This window comes from Mesocricetus auratus, unplaced genomic scaffold (genome assembly GCF_017639785.1).
Source record: "Mesocricetus auratus isolate SY011 unplaced genomic scaffold, BCM_Maur_2.0 Super-Scaffold_100007, whole genome shotgun sequence".
In the NCBI taxonomy this organism is placed as follows: Eukaryota; Metazoa; Chordata; class Mammalia; order Rodentia; family Cricetidae; genus Mesocricetus; species Mesocricetus auratus.
In genome coordinates, this window is record NW_024429191.1 from 53952852 (window position 1) to 53967529 (window position 14678).

General features: G+C 50.3%; 1 protein-coding gene and 1 long non-coding RNA gene across 2 annotated transcripts; both read left to right on the forward strand.

The window, feature by feature from the left end:
• Window positions 1-5925: 5925 nt before the first annotated feature.
• On the forward strand, window positions 5926-10678 carry LOC121141407. The gene is made up of 2 exons (XR_005878307.1): window positions 5926-6167; window positions 8084-10678. It is a non-coding gene; the product is annotated as an uncharacterized LOC121141407 (long non-coding RNA).
• Window positions 10679-12121: 1443 nt separating this feature from the next.
• Window positions 12122-14214, forward strand: Tlcd2 (TLC domain containing 2). Its single transcript, XM_040749152.1, has 4 exons — window positions 12122-12609; window positions 12821-12903; window positions 13081-13163; window positions 13634-14214. The coding sequence occupies exons 1-4, from the start codon at window positions 12437-12439 to the stop codon at window positions 14081-14083; spliced, it is 789 nt and encodes a 262-aa protein (XP_040605086.1). The 5' UTR covers window positions 12122-12436; the 3' UTR covers window positions 14084-14214.
• The last annotated feature ends 464 nt before the right edge of the window (window positions 14215-14678 follow it).

The following is a 14678-nucleotide window of genomic DNA, read 5'->3' on the forward strand; positions in this document are numbered from 1 at the left end:
CATACCTAGCTAAACTCTCTTTCCGAACTGTTGGTCACGGTGCCTTATCTAAGCCACAGAAAAGTAACTAATACAGATGGAATGTCCTCAATGATAAGATGAGACTAAGGAAAAGGAATATTAATTAACCTGCTTGGCCACCCATCCCAGTGACCTCAGATTGACTTGTGAGGATCTTGGGCTATGAACAAATGATAGTGACTCATTCTAAAAGGGCTCTGAGTTGAACTGTCAAGAGATTAGTTGGTATTTGTTCTACAAATGACTGGAGAAGACTAGTATGACTTAATGGGTACATTTTCAAACATCAAACATCTCTGAGTGTACCTTACCTGCCTGAACCTCTCCCCACCCTTGAGGGCTCTGATGCAACTCCATAACACTCAGGGAGAGCCACACTAGACACATGACCGGTAAATCATTGCAGCAGGACAAGCTCTGTGACTCTCATTGACTCACTGTTTGGATCTGCTTCAGTCACTTCCAAGCATAACTTTATGTAGCTGTAAAGTGAAGTGTAGGGGCTAGACAGATGGCATAGTGGTTAGGAGCACTAGGGTCTCTTCAGAGGACCACAGTTCAAATCTCAGCACCACAGGGTGGCTAACAACTGTCTATGGTTTCAGTTCCAAGAGCATCTGATGCCCTCTTCTGGCCTCCATGGACACTGCACACACATGGTGCACAGATACACATGCAGGCAAAACACCCATACTCATAAAATAAAAATAAATCTTAAAAAAAGTCTAAAAATAAAGTGAAATTGATGGGAATTAGTTTTGTTTTACTTCAATAAAAAAGTTAATGTTAGCCGGGCAGTGGTGGCACACATCTTTAATCCCAGCACTCAGGAGGCAGAGGCAGGCGGATCTCTGTGAGTTCAAGGCTGGGCTGGACCGACAGCCTCCAAAACAATACAGAGAAACTCTGTCTCGTAAAAAACACAAAAAAAGTTAATGTAGGGGCTAGAGAGATGGCTTAGTGGGTACTTGTAACTCTTACAGAGGACCTGGGCTTGGTTCCTGGCACCCACACTGCATGGCTCACAGTCATCTGTAACTCCACTTTCAGGAGATCTGGCACCTTCTTCTGGACTCTATGGGTCCCAGGCACTCACATAGTGCACATACACATATGCAATCAAAATGTTCACACTCAGAAGAAAACATTTAAAAGGAAGAAAAAGAGCGAGAGAGCCAGGCATGGTGCTTGCCTTTAATGCCAACACTATAGAGGCAAAAGCAGGAGAACCTTTGTGAGTTCCACGCTAGCCTAGTTTATGTAGAAGGTTCCAGTCTAGCCAGGGTGACAGAATGAGGTCTTGTCTCAGAAAGAGAGAGAGAATATGCACAAAAGCAAGCTTATATTCGCTTTTAATTAATTAATTAATTAATTGGACATTATTATTTTTCAGTTGAGAAAATTCTCTATCTTCATGTTAGATATGAGACAGAGAAATTTTTGTTTGTTCATTTGCTTTTTGCTTACCCCTCCCCCCCCACACACACCTTAGGTGTGGAATCCAGGAAAGAACCTTTTCTTTTCTTTTCTTTTCTTTTTTTGGTTTTTTGAGACAGGGTTTCTCTGTATTGTTTTGGAGACTGTCCTGGAACTCACTCTGTAGACCAGGCTGGCCTTGAACTCCCAGAGATCCTCCTGCCTCTCCTCCCGAGTGCTGGGATTAAAGGTGTGTGCCTCCAATGCCTGGCTTAAGAACCTTTTTTTTAAAAAAATATTTATTTATTTATTTATTTATTATGTACACAGTTTTCTGTCTGCATGTATGTCTGCAGGCCAGAAGAGGGCACTAGATCTCATTACAGATGGTTGTGAGCCACCATGTGGTTGCTGGGAATTGAACTCAGGACCTCTGGAAGAGCAGCCAGTGCTCTTAACCTTTGAGCCATCTCTCCAGCCCCAAGAACCTTTTTTTAACATTGGAATCTTGATGTGTATCCAAGATGAGTCTTGAATTCAAGATCCTCCAACCTCCTCTGTAAGCTGGTGTTTTTCCTGTATGTATTATGTTTTTGTGAGGCTGATGGATCTCCTGGAGCTGGAGTTACAGACCTTTGTGAGCTGCCATGTGGGTGCTCAGAACTGAACCTAGGTCCTCCGAAAGAGCAGTCAGTGCTTCTAACCACTGAGCCATCTCTCCATCTCTGTTTTTTGGGGGGTGGGGGATATGGTTCTAGACAGGGTTTCTCTATGTATCTCTGGCTGTCCTGGAACTCTCTCTGCAGGCCAGGCTGGCCTCAAACACAGAGATCTGCCAGTCTCTGCTGAGTGCTGGGATTAAATTCGTGTGCCATCACCTCTCAAGTGCTGGGATAACAAGTGTTCCCTCATTACTACCCTCTGTGAGGGCTCATTTTGATGGTCCGAAGGTTGTGCCTTGGTACCAACAGAACTGGATCTGAAAGGTCCTTGCTCTGGTCTCTGTTTATCCAAACTGAACAAAAACTTTTCTCCAAGTCTGTATGCCCTGCCCTCTAGTGGTGTTGGCTGTATACTACAATAGTAATCTTGAATGTATTTAAATTTACCTCTTGTTCTATGTCCTTTCAAGGCTGGGACCTGGCTCACTGAGATTTCTAAGACACTGCACCTTCCTTATCTGAACTTTAGAAAACTTGGCTTTGTTATCTTGCGGAGGTGAACCCAAGGCTTTTTTCATGCTAGCTGAGCGAGTGCTCAACCCCTGAACTAACTTCACGGTGTACTTCTGACTTGGTTTGGAATGAGCCCCTGGAGCTGAGCTGTTGTTGAGCAACCTGGGTAGCTCTGATTCACAGATATTCAAGGCACATTTTGGAAAGTAAGGCTTTGGGGTCAGGGGTATAACTGTGATGAATGGTGTGCTTCATATGAATAAGATCCCACCACGACCATCACTGATAATAATTAGCTGTGTGGTGGCACATACCTTTAGTCCCAGCACTCGGGAGGCAGAGGCAGGTGGATCTCTGTGAGTTTGAGGTCAGTCTGGTCTACAAAAGCTACACAGAGAAACCCTGTCTTGAAAAACAACAAAAGAGCCTGGCGTTGGTGGCGCATGCCTTTAATCCCAGCACTCGGGAGGCAGAGGCAGGCGGATCTCTGTGAGTTCGAGACCAGCCTGGACTACCAAGCGAGTTCCAGGACAGCCTCCAAAGCCACAGAGAAACCCTGTCTCGAGAAAAAAAAAAAAAAAAAAACGAAAAAAAACAACAACAACAAAAGAAAGTAATAAAATAAGGTTCTGTAACTCTTCTCCCAATTTCCCTCTCCCTCACCTGTTATCTCCTGAATTCCCGTTCAAGCACCCTTGGGCTTTGGGGAATCTGGACTGAGAACTAGCCACTCCCCTTTGCCTACTTTAATACCGTGTTCCCAGAAGTACACATTCTGGCTAGTCACTGAAGGAAACGGCAGCTGCCTGTGGGCCACCAGCCCATGCCAAGTGAGGTCAGCAAGAAATACGCTGACAGTGAGTGTGTCAGCTGTGGGTCTGGTGGATTTCTACTGTGCTAGGTGGCTTCAAACAACTTCTTCTTAAGTCCCTACAAGAAACCATACTTTATTATTTACACTGTTTCGCAGATGAAGAAAATATTCTTCCTCAGCTCACTGCCAGTCAGCACTGGAATATGAATGTTTGCCTAGTTCAGAGCTTCTCAACTAGGGTCTATTTGGACTGCTCAGAGGAAAGCTGGGGACACTTCTGGTAGTTATAATTGGGATCATGTGCTGCTGGCATCTAGGGTGGAAGCCAGGGTAGTGCTGACCTTCCGACTGTGCACAGGACAGCCACGTACATAAGAAATTATCTGGCTCAACATATCGACAGTGCTAAGGTTGAGAAATTTCAGCCTGAAACTTGTGCTCTTGGTCTTGAGGTGGGCGGGAGGAGGTTAGAGAGTGGAATGAAATGCAGAAGGGCCACCACAAGGGTCTCAAGTGAGGAGGGAATGGGACTCCTATGCTAGGGATAATGGAGCATAGAGCAGCCTGTTGAAACTCCCCTTTCTTCCAAGCTTGGCCAGAGCCCTGCTCAGTTTCCCCCAACCCTGCCAAGTCAGTCCTGGGACTTCCCACTGAGTTTGTCCTGGAGTGACCCTGACTCCCAGCACAGAGCTGGAGCAACGTATTTACCTGGGTCTTCCTGTAGGAATTCCCAGAAGACGACTCTGGCTTCTAGACCAGTGTGTTCCTGCAGTACCTGAGCTAACAAAATATTGGTACATTTGCTGCGGAAGGGGGTGGCCCCTAAGAAGTCAGAAATGGAGTAAGTAGGCAAATGCAGGAGGACCCCATCAGCTACCTGTCCTAGGAAGGGTCAGGTAACCGAAACAGCGAGTAAGGGGCAGCTAGCACAGGAAACAGGGCTCTCACCCACCACGCTGGCTTTCCACAACCTTTCCTTTTCTCTAGGCTTGGGCTGCTTTCCTGTACCATCCCCAGGAGCCTATTGGGCACCCACACTCAGGGGGCCATCATAGCAGGCTCTCCAGGAGTGGCCTCCCCACCAAACATATCCTGGTTCCAATCTCCTCAGAACTCTGAGAAACGATGTTGGGGGTGGGTGGTAATCCTGGAGTGATGGAGAAGAGAAAAGATCGTGGAAGAGCATAACCCCCCTCCATGCTTGGGGTTCCATTTCCTTCCCTTACCACCCATGGGGGGGGGGGGATGTCGGAGAAAAGGAGATGGAGAAGACAGACAAGGAGGATGTGGTTAAAGCTGACTCGTCCCCTGGGGTCGAACAATCATCAGCTGTTACTGGGGCGGAAGGCAGGAAGTCTCCTTAAAGGCACAACGTCCTGAACGCGGCACTTGGGAGTTTGAAGGAACCTTAGCAGTCACCTAGTGGAGTCCATACTTAACATAGGAGCCACCTCGGGCTCCCCTCTCATTTCTCCGCGCCCTGAATTTAGAGATCGTGCAAAAGTCATGAACTCCAGGCCACAAGTTCCTCTTTGGGGATGAGAAGGGAGCGATGAGGTGGTCCCTGGCTTGTCCCTTTAAATAAGCAATTCGGCAGCTTTTGCCAAGTCATTGGGTTCATTTCAGTTTTTGCCCATCCCCCGCTCTTCATACTCTGATTGGCCCCTGGGGAAGGAGCAGCCTCTTCATTGGTCTTCTCCTTTGAAATCACTTCCCTGAGTAGGCCTGAGTCAGTGAAGCGCTTTGGGAGGGCGGGACTGAATGGGTGTTAATCGGAGGATGGGGTTTCTGGCTGGTATTGGCCACAGATCTTCCCTTGATTTCTAAACAGAAGCCTTCTCTAAAAAGTGAGGGCTATGCTACGAACCCTTTCTTAGGAAGCTGCCCCTTGAGAAGTCGTGGGCTCTTAGGCGACTAGGACATTAATTGGAAAAGAGTCCTGTCACTAGACCCATTAAAGGTAGACTAGCTCTCCAGTGAAGGCTGGGGTTATGCGGGTGACAGTCGTCCTTGTACCCCGAAGCCCTCGGGAGTTCTGCTGCATCAGTGGCTGACTTCCATCTTCAGTTCTGCCCAATCTGTTGCTTCGCGAACTCCACCTTCCCTTAACTTAGGCCTTCTGTGGAGGCTGGTGAATCAGTTCCGAGGTTGTCTAAAAGTTCCAAGAAGGAGGGGCTGTAGCCCTTTAAGGACTTCCCCGCGACGGATTCAGAGATCAGTTTAAAAATGCCAACTCACAGAGCGCGCTGCATTCTGGGAAGCCGAGTGTCATCGTAAGAACTTCATTAACCAGGATGCACTGCTAAAACACACGCCTTCACTTCCTTCTGCTCTTTAAACTGTTGCTTGACGTAGAACTGGTCTAAGCAAGTTGCCTAGGCCGAGGACTAGCCACACCTTTTCAGCTATTGGCCAACCGATGAGTTGTTGGGCGTGGCTTAGAGCAGTTCCTCCGGGCAAGGGGGTGGCCTCCTTGCCAATCAGAGCCCAGACGCCGGGAGGGGCGGGAGTAAGCAGAGGTGCTGGAGCCCCCCGAGTGGGTGTGGTCACGTTGCCCAGCAATGGGCGGTGATTGGCCCTGGGCGGTGCATTCGCAGCTCGTGCGTCACGACGCCGCCAGCTGATCGGAGACTGGAGCCGGTGTGTGCTGGGCGCTGGGTAGAGACAGAGCGGTCGGCCGTGCGGAGAGGACGCAGTGATTTTGCTCCCCTCTCCTCAGCAACCCCCACACCCAGCATCAGGTGGGTGTGATCTGGGGAGCCGGTCATTCCTGAGGGAATCGTCGTAACAGGAAGATGGGGGAAAGTAGGGTCCTAGCGACCACACCCTGCCCTTCTGGGGGAGGGGAGAGGGGGCGGCGGGCACGGAGACGCTCCCGGGAGAGAGTCCTGGACTGGCCTGAGTAGTGTGTCTGGATGTTTAAAGAGAGGGTTTAAAGAGACAGGAATCGTGGCAGAAGGTCTAGAGAGGTAATTGGGGAAGAAGATGAGAGGCCGAGGGCTGGGGGCGTCTAACCCTGATGCCCTCTGGTTTGAGATTCCGGGAACTGACCATTTAGCCTGGGGAGAATCTGGGAGAGCGAGTTGTGTGAAGGTGCACTGCCTCTACTGGAGCTGACTGGGTCAGGGCTAGTTCAAGTCCCTGGCAGGGAAGGGGTCGCTGGGCGGGCCGGCCCCTCCTCTCGTTTCCTCCCGGGGATGTTATGTAAGGGGGGAGGGGAAAGGAGTAGGGGGCGGCGGTGCGGAGGCCTTATGCAACCCAAAGGTTAGGGTTTCACCGCGGTTGGGCGGAGGTTGGGGGGCGGACAGGAGGAGGGCCTGGAAACTCTACCCGCACCCTCCCCCATCCTAACTGGCCGTCTTGGACAGAGAGAAGGTCACCTTTGCACCTCCCCCCAGTATGTCCGGTGGTGAGGCCCCTAGCCCCGGCTTGGCCATGACCGCCTGGGAAGCCGGCTGGCTGGGTGGGGCGCCTGGGTTAGTCATCGCTGGGCTCCCTCTCTCCCCACCTCCTGGCCAACTCTTGGCCCCTCCCCACGGGCCTCCCGGCTAGGCTAACGTCCCCACCTCCCTCTGGCCCTAGTTTCAGCCTCCAACTCATTTGGCCTGTCATCCTGGCTGTCAGTAGGCTAGGAGCTGTCATGGTGCCAGAGGGTTGATGGAGCAGCTGGTCAGAGGGTCAGTGCCCTGGGCCCACCCCGCCAGGCAGCCAAGGGCACCTGCTTGGCACAAACTCTCAGCAGCCAGTGAACCCTGTAGCTGAACAGAGTCAACTTGGGCAGAGAGGAGTGGACAGAGACTGATCACCTAAGAGAAGAAAGATACCGCAAAGTTTATGCTTCCCAAGAGACTTCTGGAATGTGAAAATTGCCAACCCCACCGTAATCATTCCACCCCTGAATATAGAAATCCCAAGACAAAATCTCCTTGGCCCCTCAGTCTGGCAGTGGCCATGCCCTTGGACTGACTGTGCAGAACCACCCTCTCCAGCTCAGAGCCCTCGAGCCTGCCACGCCCCCAGCCCCCTCCCTGGGCCATGCTGCAGGGCCCGACTTTTCCTGCTGATTCATGCGTTGAAACTGTGGGGGCGGGGCTTGGAACTTGGAACAAAGTTCAGACGTGGAGGGGCCGGCAGACAGCTTGGAATTCATACCAGATGTACCCGGAATGTGCAAGCGGAATGCCTGGCATCTCAGAGTCCTGAGGAAGCTGCCCAGCCACCCTGCCCTACATCCCTCCTCTCCTGCCTCTGGTCAGCTGTCCTCTCCCTCATACTCCTCAGAGCCCCTGCTGACTTTCCAAACTCTAGCCCTCCTCCCCATTCTAATCCTCCACAAACCCTCCTTCCAGCAGAATTCACTAAGAACAAGTCAGTTGAGTTGATTACAGACCTCACAAAATGAAGTACAATTTTTCACCTGGGACCTGGGTTCTAGACCCTGCCCTTTGAATGCTGAAGATGCTGGAATTCTCAACCAGTTGTCCAGGGTCACTAGTGCCTCTTGGTCTGTAAAGCAGGGCAAGAAAAGTGCATTTAGAAGTCTCTTGCTTCTCATTCAAGAGCCAAAGGTATTGAAAGTCAGCTAGAGCTAGTGGGTCACTGTCCCTGCCGCCCAGCCCGATTCCGAGCTTTCCTGTTTCTCCTCCCTTCCGTTTAGGAACCTGAGCCTCCCACGCCCTCACCTGGCTGAGCCGCAGTAGTTCTTCAGTGGCGAGCTTTATGTCCTGACCCAGCTAAAGCTGCCAGTTGAAGAACTGTTGCCCTCTGCCCCTGGCTTCGAGGAGGAAGAGGAGCAACTTCTTTGCCTATCATCGGGAAGGTGACAGAACTGGGGGGTTGGGAATGGCTGGACAGCAGGGGTGATGGATGACTTTAAGGAAGGGAAACTCTGCTCTGGGGAGCCCTTACCCACACCGGCCCAGCAAAAGATTCAGGTTAAAGGCCCTGACTAAACTGGGGAATAGGTAACTCCACCTCCTCAAGGTTAGTTGATCTCTGTGTGGCAATGGGAAGAGATGGAAGGAAAGTCTGTCTACCTGTTTATCAAGACTTCCTAATAGGGCTGTCTTTCTTACCCCCCCCCAACTTTCCTTTCACGTGAGGTCCAAAAGTAAAAGTACTCATGGGAAAGGTGACACCAAATTCTGATCTAAGTAGTCATCCGTGCGTTTTTCCTTTCTCTGTATTTGTTTTTAGATTGGTCCAGATTTTGGATTTAGGGGTACTTACCTCTATGGGATCCTTAAACCTGTCTATTTCTCCACCTTTGAAATGGGGAATCCCATAGATGTGTAGGCAGGAGGGCATCAGAAGTCCACTTGGGCTGACTCAGAGCCTGGCCTCTTCTCTTCCTGTGGGTGGAAACAAAACAGCTCTTCATACAAATTGTTGTCCCTCCCCCACCCCCTGACTACACACCCAGCTCTGGGGGTTGGAGTGGAGGGAAAGATTAAGAGCTGGTGGGAGGCTAGTCCTATGCTGACTTCTCATTATGCATGGGTGACCCAAGGTTTCCCCTCCCCCCCAAGTAAGACTCGAGCTCCTGATTGGGTCCTAGCAACCACTGCCATTTATTTTCTGCCTTTGCTTTCCAGGATAGTGGGACTCAGCTCAGTGCTGTGCAGGCAACAAATTGTCTCCTCCAGCCAGCAGGGGAGATGGGTTGTATGACTTGAGTCCCTTCTGCTGCCTCTAGCTCCTGATTCATTCTTGAGCTTGGGCTTGGGCTCTGATAGTGGTTCAGCTTTGGCCCAGTCTCCCTAACAGAAGATGGGTTCAGGGGCTGCTATAGGAAGCTGTTTGTTCTGCTTTGCAGGGAAAGGGCGGAGGAGTCCTAGCCTATTCTCCACTTATGAGAAACTGAAAGTCAGAGGGGAGAATAGACCACACAACCCCGTCCTACAGCAGCTTGAGATGAGGGGTGTCATGTGTGAGGGACTGCAGCAGAGGGGGTTGGGAGTCCGAGTCTACTCACACATTGCGACAAAGATTGCTCTGTCCCTCGACATTGCTTTCTTCCCCTCCTCGCTTCACTGGCCACAGTGTGTCCCTCCAGCACTGGGTTCATGGCTCTGCCATCTTCATCCAACATGGAGCCTCAGAGGCGAGGAAGGGCAGCCTGGAAACACAGAGGCAGGCAGAAGACCAGTGAAGGACCTGGCCTGGAGCCGCAAGGGCCTATCCCAGACATTGGTCAGAGGGGCACATAGAAGTCTGGAGAACACCAGGAAAGAGAGCAGCCAGCCTCAGTGAAAGACAAGCTTCCAGCCATCTCCTCTCCAGACCTACCTCCCTTGGAGATGAAGAGCCATGATGAAGCATGGTCCCATCTCTTCTCTACCCTGCAGTTTCTATATAAGCACCCTCAAGGAGCATGGCCACCTCTGAAAGGAAATACAGAGCAAATTCAAAGAGAGATTCAAATGTCTAACACTGTGACTGGGGTTGTAGCTCAGTTGGTAGAACGCTTCATATCCCCAAAGCCCTGGTTCTAGCTAAAACTGGGTGTGGTGGCACAGGCCTATAATCCCTGGAGGTGGTAGCTGGAGGAACCTACATTCGAGGTCATCCTCTGCTACACAGTATGTTCTGAGCCATCCTGGGCTACATGAGACTTTTGTCTCAAAAAAAAGGAGGAAAAAAAAAACGTATTCGTTAGTAATTGGAAGAAGGCAGACATCACCAAAATCGTTTTCCGTGATCATGATGTGGCAAAAGAACACTCCCATAATTGCAGGCAGCAGGGTCAAGCATTGTAAGAGATGTCCTGGCCTTGTAATTTTGTGTTATAGAAATGTATCTTAAAATCAGGATTTGGTTAAAAAATGTTCATCTCAGGGTTACAACAGAGAACAATGGAAAGAAACTGCTTGTTTGGAAATCCATCCCTTTTCTCGTGTAATAAAGTTTGCAGTAGGGCATTGCTTAAGTGAATTATGCTCATCCTGATGGTGGAGGACTGCATGGCTGTCCAGAGTCATGGAGAAAAATGCTCTTGAATATTAAAAAGATTATAAAAAATGAGTTTTGTCACCTTAATTTTGTTTGTTAAACAATTTGTTTTTAAAATATGAGTGCATGCTTGTAATACATAGGTCTACAAAAAGAAGACTGAAAGACTCCAAATGTTGACAAGGGTGATTTGTGGGTGGTGGGATAGAGCAATTGTGAATTTTCCCCTTGATTTTCTGTCATTTTAAGTTTTCTACATTGTTTATTGTTTTTATATATTAAATAAATTGCAAAAGGTAAATGTAGTTTTTAATTTTTTTGTGCATATGAGTGTTTTGCCTACATGCATGTATGTGCACCATTCCCATGCCTACTGCCTCTTGAGGTCAGAAAAGGGCGTAGAACTGGAGCTAGACTGTTGTGAGCCACCACATGGGTGATGGGAATAAATTTAGGTCCTCTACAAGAGCAGCCAGTGCTAACTTCTGAGCCACTCCTTACCCCCTACGTCATTTTTAAAAGAAGATTTATATTATGTGTCTGTGTGGGTATGGACACCTGAGTGCGGGTGTCTGCAGAGCCAGAAGTCTTCACATTCTCTTGAGCTGAGTTACATGCTGTTATGAGCCATCTGATATGGATGCTAGGAGTTGAACTCGGGTCCTCTAGAAGAGCTGCACATGCTCCTAGCCACTACAGCCGTCTCTCCAATCCTCGCTGTTTTGTTTTGTTTTTTAACTTTGGAGAATTAGGTGTGGGAGGATGGGCTGTACCTAGCTAGTGGCCTGGTGAAAAATGTTTAGGTCACCTATTGCTTTTTGACTGTGTGTGGGGGGGCTTGTACAAGCTGGGCAGGTGCTCTCCGCCACACTGAAGTCAGCCCTGTGAACTTCTTTTTCAGTTGACTGAATCACCCACTTGCTCTGCACACAGGAAGCATTCCGACTTTCTGGCTGTCAGCCAGCGAAGGAGGTGTGGCTCAGAGTAAGAAGGAAGGGAAATGCTCAAAACCAGTTACTCCTCAGGGAATCTGGGGCTGGAGATGTTCCTCTTAAGGCCAAACCATCTAGTATCCGAACAGTGTTACTGTGGGTGTTTATCTCTTTTGAGTCGGCCTTTCCTTGAGACCTGGGGAGGGAAGGAGAATGCGTTTCAAGTATGCAAGTATGAGGTAGCAGTAGTGATTTCCATTGGCCTCCCTTGCCTAATAAAGATCCCCAGTAGGGATAAAAAAAAAAAAAAAAAAAAAAACGGGAACCAGCCGGCCCTCTGTGGTGCACGCCTTTAACCCCAGCAGGGAGGCAGAGGCAGGTGCATCTCTGAGTTTCAGGGTAGCCTGGTCTACAGAGCAAGTTCCAGGACAGCCTCCAAAACAATACAGAGAAACCTTGTCTCTAAACCAAACAAACAAACAAACAAAAACGGGAAGGGATCCCCCAATGAACTCCTCCAAAATGGGGCGAGGGACGGGCGGGGAAGGACTCTTCTGCTTGGGGAATACTATGTGAGGGAATTACCTCTGCCTAACTAACCATGCTCTCAGGTAAAGTTGACCTGGGGCAAGGTTTGGGCCCTCAGGGGTTGGCTACGCTGGCTTTCTACGTTTGGCTGTGGGTAAGGATGACCAGTAGGTGAAAGATGAGTAAACCAGAACAGGTAAAAGTTAGTGGGCGGAGCCCCAGATCTGTCAGGTAAGGCTAGACTAGATCGCTTTCTGTAACTCTGAGGGGTCTGGAGACTTGTGTCGTTGGAAAAGACTTCTAGTGTTGTGCAGGAAGGCCTCTGAGCTTGATTTGATGCCCGAGACCCCCCAAATCGCTATCCCCAGGCAGGTGTGGGACGCCATTGCTTATATGGCTCCACGGGTGGTGGCCCCACAACCGCACCAATCACTGCCCAGCCAAGGGATAGGGGCGTGGACAAGCAAGACAAAGTTACAACATGCTGGGAAAGCAAGGCAGGCTAGGAAGCCCCGGACACAGCCGGTTGGAAAAGCCCTTCGAGGTCTCGGACACGAGGATCAAAAGCACAAACTGAAGCCTAGCTGACCTGCCAGACCATGGCATCCTGGGGGCTCCTTGTGGCTGGTGCCTCCTTCGCGGCTTTTCGGGGCCTGCACTGGGGACTGCAGCTGCTGCCCACCCCGGAATCTGCTCGGGACCGCTGGATGTGGCGGAACATTTTCGTTTCGCTGGTGCACAGCCTGCTCTCTGGAGCAGGGGCGCTGGTCGGGTGCGGAACTTGGGGATTGATGAAGCACTGAGGGGCGGGGGTGAAGATGAGGCGTGGAAAACTGAGGTTGGAACACTGGGTGGGTACCTTTTAGAATAGATGCGAGGTCTTTAAAATCTGGAGCGGGGTTGGGTTGCGCATGGGTGGGAGTACCAGGGGAAGAATGAATCTAGATCTTAGAGAAACTGACCTTAGCTCCCCATCTTCCCAGGCTGTGGCTGTATCCTCAGATGGTCACCGACCCGATTCATGGCCACCCGTCATGGGCAGTGGGCCTAGTAGCAGTGTCAGTGGGTGAGTGTACAGAACAGTCTGGGCCACGGAAGGTAGTGTTGGAACGGGAATTCTAGGTCCCTCCCCCGCTTTGGAATGGAACAGATGTTGCTGCAGGTTTGCTGTGAGGAATTAAGGACCTGGGAAAAGTGCACCAGCTCTGAGGAGGAGCCTGAAAACCCTACCCCGTGCTCACAGGTTATTTCCTGGCGGATGGAGTTGACATGCTGTGGAATCGGACCTTGGCCCAAGCTTGGGACCTTCTCTGTCATCATTTGGTGGTGAGACATTGATGGGAGAGGCCAGACAGGAAGCACTCCCAACTTGAGGGCCCAACCCCTCTTCAGCCTTCCCTCAAAGTCCTCTGAAAACCTATCTTCCCAGCCTTGTTCTGAACTGGAGGGAGGTTTTGACTACTGGCCACAGTTTGGAGTCTGGGCACCACCCAAGGAGTTTGGATCCCCCACAAACAGGTCAGGAAAACATTGGTACAGAGTTTGGCTGAGAGGATGGACTCATAGGGTGTCGGGATGAGGCGGAAAAAGCCAGGAATGAAAGCTGGGGTGTGCTATGCAAATAGTGTAGCTTCAGAGTGAGAGAGCCTCTGGGTGAAGGATGCTCATGCCCCCTAGATAAGGGTCAGGTTTGGAGGGAGTCCTACAAAATGCTTAAGAGTCCCCAGAATAAGGATTAGGATGTCAGGACTTGATGACACAGGTCATGAAGGTGTGACTTTGAACCTTGCCCCTAGGTAGTGAGCTGCCTCAGTACTGCGGTTCTGTCTGGCCACTTTGTGGGCTTCGCTATGGTGTCTCTACTTCTGGAGCTGAACTCCATCTGTTTGCATCTACGGAAGCTGCTGCTGCTTTCCCAAAAGGCCTCATCCTTGGCCTTCAAAGTAACCAGTTGGGCCACCCTGACCACTCTGGCCCTCTTCCGCCTTCTACCTCTGGGATGGATGAGCCTGTGGTTGCTGCAGCAGCACTGCCAGCTGGCTCTTGCTTTGGTGATCCTTGGTGGAACTGGGCTGGTCACTGTGGGCACCATGAGCATCTCATTGGGTATCCGCATTCTGATCAGGGATGTCTTGCAGTCTCGGCCCTACCCATTTATCTTCATGCACAAGGAGACTCAGCAGACCAAGACATATGATGGTGAGCCAGTCACCAGGAACAATTCCACTCTCAGTCTGAAGGACTAGAGAAGTGGAGGTTTCTTGCTGGGCGGTGGTGGCGCACGCCTTTAATCCCAGCACTTGGGAGGCAGAGGCAGGCGGATCTCTGTGAGTTCGAGGCCAGGCTGGACCAATAGCCTCCAAAACAATACAGAGAAACCCTGTCTCGTAAAAACCAAAAAAAAAAAAAAAAAAAAAAAAAGAAGTGGAGGTTTCCTCTTCTGTCAAGTCTGGGGGACTGGGGACTGGAGCTGGGAAGAAGAGATGGTAGCCTTCACTGCATCATCTACTGTATAGCAAGGGCTGGACTGTATTTTCAGCCTCTCAGGACCTTTCAAGTTAACTCACTTCTCTCCCCTTCCCAAGACTCAAGAAGAGATGTGGGTGCTAGTGACCTCATGGGGACCTAGATTACTGCTCACTGAATTCCTTTACTCCCAAGTAAGGACAGACAGTGGGACAGAAGAGTCCTTCTAGAATCAGAGAGACCAGGCTTAGGGGGTGCGCATCCCAGAGGCAGAGAGACCTCATTTATGACCAAATTCTGGTAGTGAGATGAGAGCACAAGAAACTATCTGTTGCCAGGAGGGATGGGCATGGCAGCTGCCAGTGACAGACAGAA

Coding starts and splice junctions, on each gene's coding strand:
- Tlcd2 (XM_040749152.1), top strand. CDS start 12,437: ATGGCATCCTGGGGGCTCCTTGTGGCTGGTGCCTCCTTCGCGGCTTTT. Junction 12,610..12,820: donor GGAGCAGGGGCGCTGGTCGG/GTGCGGAACTTG, acceptor CCATCTTCCCAG/GCTGTGGCTGTATCCTCAGA. Junction 12,904..13,080: donor CCTAGTAGCAGTGTCAGTGG/GTGAGTGTACAG, acceptor CCGTGCTCACAG/GTTATTTCCTGGCGGATGGA.